The 11150-nt window shown below is 43.2% G+C and overlaps 1 protein-coding gene across 2 annotated transcripts; it reads right to left on the bottom strand.

Annotated features, from left to right (window-relative positions):
* Positions 1–41: 41 nt before the first annotated feature.
* LOC118289851 (cytochrome P450 2K1) lies at positions 42–10337 on the bottom strand. 2 transcript variants are annotated; one of them, XM_047328406.1, is made up of 14 exons: positions 10044–10337; positions 9739–9901; positions 9487–9636; positions 9231–9391; positions 8846–9025; positions 3771–3950; positions 2938–3100; positions 2687–2836; positions 2413–2573; positions 2096–2275; positions 1332–1473; positions 1050–1234; positions 748–889; positions 42–659 (listed from the first exon to the last, which is right to left on the bottom strand). In XM_047328406.1, exons 1-14 carry the CDS (start codon positions 10314–10316, stop codon positions 472–474), a joined length of 2418 nt encoding a protein of 805 aa, XP_047184362.1. In that variant the 5' UTR covers positions 10317–10337; the 3' UTR covers positions 42–471. The 2 variants fall into 2 exon arrangements, with proteins under 2 accessions (XP_047184362.1, XP_035472854.1); XM_035616961.2 differs by lacking the exons at positions 42–659; positions 748–889; positions 1050–1234; ... (4 more) ...; positions 2938–3100; positions 3771–3950 and adding exons at positions 5998–6541; positions 6632–6773; positions 7350–7534; positions 7632–7773 and having other exon boundaries at positions 10044–10335.
* Positions 10338–11150: the final 813 nt, after the last annotated feature.

The following is an 11150-nucleotide window of genomic DNA, read 5'->3' as shown; positions in this document are numbered from 1 at the left end:
GTTTACCTATGTTCAAACAACCAACACATCCTGGAGCAAAGTAAGAGCAAATTATTATCTGAAACAGGTTTATTTGGTATTCTTCACAAAAGAAAGAAAGACAGAAAAAAGTAGAAGTAGAAGGTTTACCGGTGACAGAGAAGGGTTTATATAAAGTTTTAAAAAGTAAGTTGCTATTTATCTAGCTTGATACATAGATAGATGTAAATGTTAAAAATTAAATCTTAATAATTTTTCATTTTAAGTTACATGATAGCCCTTTTCCAGATCATGATACATACAATGTGTTAACTATGAATCTGCTCTGCTGACAAGGTAAGTATTCATTAAAACAAGCTCATTGCTGGGATAGGAGTCCCTCTACAGAAGCACCTCACATGTTATTTCATTTGCCTACATCAGTGGTGCTGAACATTTTCACTCCTGTTAAACTGTGTCTGGTTTTTCATTTCGAAGCCCTCCACCTCCTCCTCACATACGGGGCACAGCACAAAGTTTATGAGCTGGAGGGGATAAAGAAAAGCCCACTTGTGGAGTCACATCCAATTCCTCCTCTGACACCCCAGGTGGAGGAGAGAAACGGAAGTGCTGCAGGAGGGTGGCGAGGAAGAGGAACAGCTCCATCCTGGCCAGACTCTCTCCGGGACAAGCCCTGCGACCTGCGAGAGGGAAACAAAGGCAACGTTTCAGGTCATCCTCCAGCAGACAGGAGCATTGACACGAAGTGATTATCTTGAGCTCACGAACCTGCAGAAAAGGGCATGAAGGCGTCTCGCTTGACAAACTTTCCATCTTTGTTCAGGAAGTGGGCAGGATAAAAGGAGTAAGGTCTCTCCCACTCACTCTCATCCCTCAGGACAGAAATCAACAGAGGAAACACTGTGGTCCCCTGTGGACAACCGCAAATTTTAAATTTATTAACCACGACAGCAGTAAGGGTGGGACACGCCGGTAACGGCAGATACGAAATCCACTGTAGACCAGACGCCTTGTTTTGGTTCGCCCTAACCCAACTTGGAATGTTTGTATTCTCATCTTTGTCTACCTACCTTCTTAATGAAGTGACCCTGGAAGGTGACGTCTTGGCTCGTCTTGTGAGGCAGTGACATGGGGACGATGGAGGACATTCTTTGTGTCTCATGGACGACTGCGTCAACGAAGGGCAGGTTCTTCCTGTCTTCAGCCTTCACCTGACGACTCCCTATCACCCGGCTCAGCTCCTCCTGGACCTGGTCTGGGATGAGATGGAAAACATAGCACTTAAGGTTCATCTTCTGAAGCTTGGAATGTGTGGTTATGTATGAACGCTGTGCACATTTATAGATCTCTACCTTGAATATCTGGATATCTAGCCATGAAGAGGAGTCCCCATCTGAGTGTTGTTGCAGTTGTTTCGGTGCCGGCAGCAAACAGATTATTAACTGTTACCAGAAGGTTTTCATCGTGGAAGTGACTGTTGGTGATCTCAGATTTCTGCACATTCAGAACAAATCAAGGAAATGTTGATGTGATCTTGTTCCCTGAACTGGCTTATCACTCTGTCTCTGATTCACTTGAGTGAATGGAGAAGAGTGAAGCAACCGCGAGAAGTGAGTTGGGGTAATCTGAGCTCAGGTTTGCCCAAATACTGACACTGGTAACGAAAACATGCGGCGAACAGCATGTTGCTTGTCACTAGCTTTCATAGCTATACAACTTTGTCTCGGTTAATTGCTAAAGATATATTAAATTTAGCGTTGCCGACTGTTACAAAGGTCTTGGAATGATGACTGTTAAAATAATAGGGGCCACAGGGCAAAAGCGTCAGTCAAGCAATCACACAAGTAGATCAAGGTTGAACTTGAGTCTCAGATGTTTACATGTTAAATCAAACATTATTTTGAAGTCCTTCCACCGTTTTCCGGCAAGAGAACCATTGCCACGGACTTGGAGGTGATGATTCTCACACCGACCACTTCACGCTCGGCAGCGAAGAGCCTCGTGTGCACTGGAGGTCACGGTCTGAACAGAACCGTCCGCAAGAAGCAGAGAGATTCAATTCTGAAATTCCCGAAACCTCAGAATTGAATGATTTTGCAAGTGTGTGCTTTCTAACCTCCAGATGTTGCTTGCGAACCAGAAAGGCATCCACAAATCCTCTGCACATCTGTGGATTGAGGGTCTCCTTCAGACGTCTTAACCATGTTAAGTTCTGTTCCTTATTGGCATCAGCCAGTTTGTTGAACTCCTCCTTTTTGGTGACCAATTTACCAATCCACGGGAACAGGTTGTATAACTTTAAAAAATATACATAACAGCATTAATATTCAAAACAATTTTGACCAGGTTATTCAGATTATGCTCTGTTTATTTGCAAAGGTTTATTAAAATCACAGCACTGAAAGCATCTGATTCATAAACGTAGAAAGTGACCTGGATTGATAGAGAGCCCAGAAGGAGATTGTTTCTGTTGGTCCGTTTTATCATACATATAAACTCTGGATCATCATATTCAAATCTGTTGCCATAGACCATGGAGCAGATGATATTGGAGACTGCGTTGTTAATGGGTTGAGTCGAGTCAAAGGCTTCTCCTGCAACAACGGCAAAAAACCCCCGTAAAAAACAAACAAACAATCAAACATAATATATGGATTTTGAAGCCTGAATTGTTGATCATGCAGGATATTAAAATCTAAACACTTGCCTTTGAACTTGTTAATCACTTCGGTGAGGTAATGAAGTTCCTCAGTGATTTTTTCCTCACCCGCCATTTTACCCATCCCAAAATCCTTCAGGTTTGTCACAGCAAAGCGCCGCATTTCTTTCCATGAATCACCATTGGACCATAAAATCCCTATGATGAGGTATTTCAACAGCATACAAAAGATCAGTGATTTATTATAGCTAAAGTTCATACATATTCGCTGAATTTTTTTCTTCTTTTCCTTGTTGTACCGTGTCCTTGACTGACTTCATGCAAAATTAGCAACGGGTCTCTCTCTCCAAACTCTTCACCGTAGTGAACAAGCGCTTCCTTCACCGTCTTGTATCCGGCCAGAACCACCACTTTCTGACGTCCCAAATAGACGGTGAACACTGATCCATATTTCTCAGAAAGCTAAGAACATCAGAATTATATATATTTACTGGATTAAACACACAAACACACACAGAGAGAGAGAGGACTAAGTGGATATGGTGAAAAAACAGATCATACTGTAACTGTCTGTTGCATCGGTTATGATATTCCTGTATTAACAATAATCCTAAAATCATTTGCAAAAGTGAGATATTGACATGGTGTTAACAATGGGCATATGATAGTATATAAACTAATCTTGAATAATTTCTGTTTCTCTCCATTGTGGTGCAGTTGAACAGGGTTATTGAATATTATTTCCATAGTTTAGCTGAGCAAAACCCATCTGCGACTCTCTCGCGCTTATTTACCGTCCATTCGCATGGAATTTGGACCAACAGTTCAATGCTAAACCACAAATAAAGACAATGAAATTGTTATGCTCTATGATCTCCTCCGCTCTGTTTCTGACGTTGGCCCAATATTCCCATCGATGTGTTTTTGGGAATATTGGCCTATGATCACTGAAACTGACTGACGGCATTACCATTATTACTATTTTCTATCTACTTTCCATGAAAGTGGTGATAATATCATGATAGTGAATTATTTTGGCCTCAGTAAGTCTTTCATGAAAATTTGATATCATGACAATGGACCCAAAACAATGCACTACGCTGACAGAAAACTCCCCAGCCACTTCCTTTACCTTCACTAATGAGATGTAGAGTCTCCTGAGGTCCAGCTGCAGCAGGTTACCCAGCAGGGGAAGCGCTCTGGGTCCTGGAGGTTCTTTACCATATCCCTGCGAGCTGAAGCTGGAGGAGGAAACAAGGTAGATAAGCAGCAGAACCAGCAGAGCCCCCAACAGGGGGGTAGGACTGGAAGTCTGGAGATGCAGATCTAAAAAACACATGACTTTTTCTTTTTTTTTGAGTGTCCCGAAGCTGTCAGAGGCCTGACAAGAAAGGCTTTCGTTCCAGAGCCTTAAGCTTGAAGAACATTTCTGGAAGAGGAGAGAAATGTCTTTTATTCCTTCAAATGGAGAACAGCCCAAGAGGAGGGACACTCTTTGCTTGATGGCCGTTACAAACTGTTTCACATTGACCCACAGGGTCAGAAAGTCCAAACAGTACGTGCACCAGCAGGTGTTTTCTGTTCAGGCACCGGTGGACCGTGAATCACACACAGCAGACCGCTTTACAAGCCAAATGTATAATTTATGTTAATATGTATAACATTGGGAGATGTTTTGTTTATTTTGGCCTTTTCTCACCTATGATTCAACATGTTAGTCATTGAAGGTCCAGGAATTGTGTCTCACAGTGTGGTTTTGCACGTCGAGGAAAAAGACGTTTCCCGTCCCGTTATGTCGGTGCCTACATTTTATTTCATAAATCAATTAAAGGAGTTTTAAAGACTCATTACCCATTACACAAACACTACTCACAACCTATTCACAGCAACTGTTGTTAGCTTTTTTTTAAATGGTGGACCCTGTGGTATTGGTTTTTGGAGGAGGTTTGAGTGAACTTGCTGGATTAGTTTCAATACATTTTTTAAATTACTTTTTTTTCTTTTAAATTAAACCGAACCTTATTTTGTGTCATTTGGTCAATAAACATGTCAGTGAACATGACGCTAGTTCAGATCCCCCGCCAGTGAATGTGTATTTCCTATAAGGAGGTTATGTTTTCACCCCTGTTCTTTTGTTTGTTGTTGGTTTATTTGTTTGTCATCAGGATTACACAAAAACTAATTTCATTGGGCCCAAGCTGCAACCCATCATGACGTCAACCGTTGGTTTGTGAGCTGCTGTTTTGATGCCTCGAGTTTCGCATTTGGACACATGCTGTATCCACACTACGGTGCATTATCATCTATTTTACTCTAAATGCACCACAATTTACAAAATGAACATCATGCTGTATTGAAAAAGACTTGAAAATAGAATTTGAATCATAAACTCCTCAAAAAAAAGGTCTACTGACGTTATAAATCGAGGGAGAATTAGACTTCTTTTTGCAACCAGTGAGTCCCCCTCTGCTGGTAATTCCAGAGAATACAGGCTTCCCTGTTGTAAGGACGCTGGTGAGAACGTACGTACTTTTCCTCAGAGCTCCTGGGGAAGTTGTCAACACCACTTTGGAGATAACGGAGGAGAAGAAAGAAGTATGTTCACTGAAGCTCCTACTTCGTATTCTGGCTCCTAGCCTTAACTAGTGGCAGAGTTAGCATCATGGCTAACTCAATGCCAGCAGCCTGGCTACTGTCCAAAGCAGAAAGCAACTTGTAAAAATCCATGGCAGTATTAATAAGTAGGCGGCTTGTGTAACTGATCTAGTAGAAAGAAAACATACGGAATGTGGTTTTTGTAGCATCTCAAATCCTGGAGCTTTTGCGAGAATGAGTTGTTTTTATCAATTCGGCTGTTCCACTGTCTGTCATTTCCATTACTGGAGATAGATACCAGGAGAACGCTATTCTCTTTTTGGTTTTGGCTACGCAAATGGGTGCCGCAGTGCCTTTGTGCCATAAATCGAGTCATAATTTTCCGTGAAAATAACCTTCCGGTGGCCAAGGGAATAACATGGTGAAATCAATCGGACCAATATACGCGTGGAAGGTGTGCAAGTCTTGAATATTTAATACAAATTAATTGGATGGCTAATCACACTAGTTGCACTGCTCAGGTTTCCTACGTGTTTTCTTTCGTTAGCTCCTCGATTTTGCTAATACCTCATAGTTCAGGAGGTCAAAAACAGTGTCTATCTCACACTCCTGAATCTCCTGAACTACTGTGGGCCTTCAACATGAAATGGGCTAATTTGCTGCTGATGGTCAAATGGTTTTAAAGAGGTTCAGGAATTGTGAGTCTGAGGCCCATATGAGCAAAGTAAATCTACGTAATTGAGGTAGAGTTCTAAACACAGGAGTCAAAAAGGTGAAACACTCTTTTAATAAAACATTTTTAATATGTAAGTACAGTTACACACAAACACGCAGTATATGTGCAAGGCATTGCAAACAGCTGCAATGCCTTTCTTTGGCAGAGATGCAGGAAAAACTCCATTCCTTATATTCGACACCCCAAACATTCATGATCATGCTACATTAACAATCAATAGTAGGCCTAGTAAGCCTGACCTGACCATAATTTAGCAGTTACATTTTATTTTTACAACTACCATATTCTGAAGGCATAGATAGTAGCCGAGTAAGAACGTCGGAGGTACAACCGTGTGCAATATAGAATCTATTGTCATCAATAAAAGTTAGTGAAGCACCATTCTTACATACAGGGCACAGCACACAGTTTATGGGGGGAAGGGTTGAGGGTTAAGCCCACACGTGGAGTCAGATCCAGGTCGTCCTCTGAAACCCCAGGCGCTGGAGTGAAACGGAATTGCTGCAGGAGGGTGGTGAAGAAGATGAAAAGCTCCATCCTGGCCAGACTCTCTCCAAGGCAAACCCTGCGACCTGTTGGGAGGAAAAGCAAAGGAAAATGTTTGCGTCACCCGCAGACAAGTGAACATCGAAGAAGAAGTGCAAGTGCTTGTGCTCACGAACCTGCAGAAAAGGGCATGAAGGCGTCTCGCTTGACAAACTTTCCATCTTCGTCCAGGAAGTGTGCAGGATAAAAGGAGTGAGGTTTCTCCCACTCGCTCTCATCGTACAGGACAGATGTCAACAGAGGATACACTGTGGTCCCCTGTGGACAAGAGCAAATCTTAAAACTAGATAACCACGACAGCTGTCAGGGCGGGACACACTGGTAACAGCAAATACGAATTCCAGTGTAGACCAGTCACTGTATTCCCCTGAGGACAATGATAATAATAATTTGTTCACACCAGAAGCAAATTTTCCCATTGTGTGAGTTTGGCCGCAAGATTGTATTTGTCCATTCTGCCTCCAGTTTCCTCCACTTAACATGAACAGTTGAATGTAAATAAGGCATACAGCACTGCCGATGGGAAAGCCACACAAAGCGCTTGTGCTAACGGGCTTGCGAACTCACTTTCTGCCAAGCCCTCTCCTTCTTTACCCGGTCACGATACAAATAGCAACTTGTGTCAAAAGGCTCGGGGTGCCCACACACAGCAACAATAATTTTATCCTCGATTACTACGTCAGGACGTCTGATGACTGTGACGTAGTGAGCATTGACTTTGTATGTAGACTTTATTAGCGTGGAGAATTTGCATGTGTTTGGTGTGAGCACACCATTAGTCACGTGTTGTAATTTTAACATGAAACCATTACAGTTGTGTTTGTTCAGTCTGACCTTCTTCAGGAAGTGACCCTGGAAGGTGACGTCTTGGCTCGTCTTGTGAGGCAGTGCCATGGGGACGATGTTGGCCAGTCTCTGTGTCTCATGGATGACGGCGTCAACGAAGGGCAGGTTCCTTCTGTCTTCAACCTGCACCGGACGACTGCCTATCACCCGGCTCAGCTCCTCCTTGACCTGGTCTGGGAAAGAGGGTTACCATAGAAATTTAAGCTTCATCTTTTGAAGCTTGGAATGTGTGTTTATGAAAGAAAGCTGTGCACATTTAAGGATCCCTACCTTGTATTTTGGGATATTTAGCCATCAGCAGAAGTGCCCATCTGAGTGTAGTTGCAGTTGTATCGGTGCCGGCAGCAAACAGATTATTAACTGTCATCAGAAGGTTTTTTTCGTGAAAGTGACTGTTGCTGTTCCCAGATTCCTGCATGTAAAGATGAATCGGTGCAGTTATTCAAACACATCGTTGAATGACTAACCATGAGCTACATTTCATTCCTTGTCACGGATGAGTTTACTTTTGGCCTGGGGGGGGGTCTAGGTCATAGAGAGACATGTGAAAAGCTGATCAACCACTTGGAGTGTGGGTCATGGTCATGTTATTATCAATGGGCAACCCACATGATGTCACCCATCGTTTGGCATTTTGACCAGCACCATCTTGTGTTTTTGGAACAAGAAGTGACCACATATGGAGGACCTGGGGGTGGGGTCTGACAGAGCTTGTCCACTGGTGCCCACCTACACCTGCAATCATGCACCGATTGGATGGTACTCGATGCCAATCACACTGTATCCATGCTTTATTGTCTATTTGACTGTAAATGGACCATAATGTACAAAATTAACATCATTGACGAAGACTTGAAACTAGAGATTGAACCATGAACTCCTCAAGAATATGTTTTACTGACATTATAATTCAAGTGAGAAGTAGAGTATCTGCATCCTACAGGATAAAGACACAACGTCAAACTCATATAAATCATTCATGATCATGACTTCCTACTGCCATTTCAAAATGATCTCGTGATGATGTGTTTATGAGTAGGCTTGCGCACAAACTGGGTGAAAGCAAAAGTATTAATTAGTGCTGAAAGGGCTTTTCTTCCGAGGCATTATGAGGGAAAACACGAGACTCGACATTTCTGCAGTCCACTAAGATAGTGCCCTCCAAAACTGCAATACCTAAAATCACCTGCAGACGACCAAACCCTGAGTCCCTGATGTCAGACCTGACGACAAGCACCCTCGCCGGTGTAGAATGAAAACAAAAAAAGACACATTAGAATGTAGTACAGTGCAAGAATCAAGTGTCTAATTGGGAGCAAACAGTAAAAACGATTAACTTTGTTGAAAGTTAAACGTTTTTAATCGACTGAACTCAAAAGTTAGACTCCACGTGTTATTGCAACCTAATTTCTTGAATCCTCATTTGAAATGAAAAAGTAGCAATTAAGTAGCAATTTCGGAAAGGTCATGATGCGTTTGCCGACCTCCAGGTTTTGCTTTCGGACCAGAAAGGCATCCACGAACCCTCTGCACATCTGTGGATTGAGGGTCTCCTTCAGACTTCTGAACAGCTGTTGGTTCTGCTCCGCAGTGGCATCAAACGCATTGCGGAACTCCTTGTTGCGAGTGAGAAATTTCCCAAACCATGGAAACAGGTTATAGATCTGTTCAAAAAAATGATATCCTTTAAATAACATTATTTTTATCAGGCATGTGTGTGTGTGTGTGTGTGTGTGTGTGTGTGTGTGTGTGGGGGGGGGGGGGGGGGGGGGGGGGGGGGGTGGACATTTGCAACAGTTTATAAATCATGTATATTAAAATCACTGTTTTAAAAGTCTATGCTAAGTAAACACAGTGAATGAATGATACCTGTGCTGATGGAGAACCTGCGATTTGAATATTTCTGTTTGCTCGATCCACCATAGACGTAAACTCTGGGTCGTCATATTCAAATCTGTTGCCATAGACCATGGCGCAGATGATATTGGAGACTGCATAGTTCATCGGTTGGGTCGTATCAAAAGCTTCTCCTGAGAACACAATTTTTTTTAAAAAAGGATTGTTGAGGATTTTTGTTTAAAAAGCGGGTTAGAGTTCGATGAGCGGGTAAATTACAGACATTTACCTTTAAATTTCTTGAACACGTCGATGAGGAAGTCACACTCCTCGAGGATTTTGTCCTCACAAGCCCTCTTGCCCATCCCAAAGTCTCGCAGGTTCGTCAGAGCAAAGCGCCTCATTTCTTTCCACGACTCCCCGTTGGACCACAAAACCCCTGAAATGAAGTCGCAAACAATGTAGGTGAAGGATGAGGATTCGGAAAAAGCGTTTTTTTTTTCCCTTCTTCTACTTCTTCTTCATCTTCTTCTTTCCTTACCATGTCCTTCACTCTTATCCTTCAAAATCTGCAATGCGTCTCTCTCTCCAAACTCGTCAGCGTGGTTGACAAGTGCCTCTTTCACCGTCTTGTATCCTGCCAGGACCACCACTCTTTTGGATCCCAAATAGACGGTGAACACTGATCCATATTTCTTGGAAAGCTAAGGGCATGGGAGTGACGTCATGACTCACATAGTGCACACACACACACACACACACACACACACTGGGAGAAGAGGCGCAAAAGCGGACACGACAAACTATATCCTGGAAGGATAGAAACTACTTGAGCCACTTCCTCACCTCCAGAAATGAGTAGAAGGGTTTCTCGAGGTCCAGCTGCAGCAGGTTGCCGAGCAGCGGGAGCGGTCTGGGTCCCGGAGGATCCCTGTCCGTCTGCTGGGAGCCGAAGCTGCGGGTGGAAGCGAGGTAGACGAGCACCAGCACCAGCAGAGGCCCCAGCAGGGACACAGAAGAGGTGCACTGGAGAAACGTGTCCAACATCCCCATCATCTTCAAAAACAACAACGGTGCGCACGTACGCAGTCGGCCTCCTGCCCTGCTGCGTTTGCGCATGTGAGCGTTTTTCGATAAGGAGCGAAGCCTTTTGTAGATGCCAGTGAGGTGGAGCAGCCCAGCCCCGCGGTGCAGGAGGGAAGCAAGGGAAAGTTCACCTGCAATCAATTATTAATCAAACCTTTGTCAACATCTGCAGTCTGAGCCAGTTGTTCTCGTTTTTCCCCGCACGGGAGGATGCGGTGTGTCTGTACAGAGGTGGCATGATCAAGTTCACTGACGTTTCACCCAGACTGTTGACAATACTTACCTACTTTCACACAGGTGACCTTTTCCATTCAATGACGTTGTAATGGAATGATTTCATGTTGCAACATGGTTTTCTGCAGCCTTGCCAAGCAAGATATACCGATGCATGCATATAATTATTTTTGTGAAGATATAATAAGTCCCCCTGCCCAGAGGCGGGTATAAGTCATACATATTATGACGTATATATTTATAGCGTATATATGCAACACTGCACCTCTGGTTTTAGGGTCGACATATCGTCTCTTTATTTGTCTCAGGGCCCTTTTTTTCTAAAAATGTTCAAATTTTTTATGATATAAATGATTATTTGACCAATTTCCAAGCTTCTGCTTGGATCAGAATAATCCAGAAGGTTTAAACTGAAGTTTCGTTAAAAACCAAGATTGATTACGTGATCTAGTCCAATTCCATAAATCCGTTTGTAGAGTTTTGAACAACCCCATTTTCAAGATTTGATCCAATCCATTATCCAAAATCCAGTCGGATAACTTTTGAACAACCGGGCCCTGGACTGAACTGTCACGTGACAGGAAGCCGCTCCAGATCTGCCCGAGCCCGACAACACGATAAGAATGAGGTCGT

This window comes from Scophthalmus maximus, chromosome 18, assembly GCF_022379125.1.
Source record: "Scophthalmus maximus strain ysfricsl-2021 chromosome 18, ASM2237912v1, whole genome shotgun sequence".
In the NCBI taxonomy this organism is placed as follows: domain Eukaryota; kingdom Metazoa; phylum Chordata; class Actinopteri; order Pleuronectiformes; family Scophthalmidae; genus Scophthalmus; species Scophthalmus maximus.
This window is presented reverse-complemented; position numbering and strand designations above follow the sequence as displayed.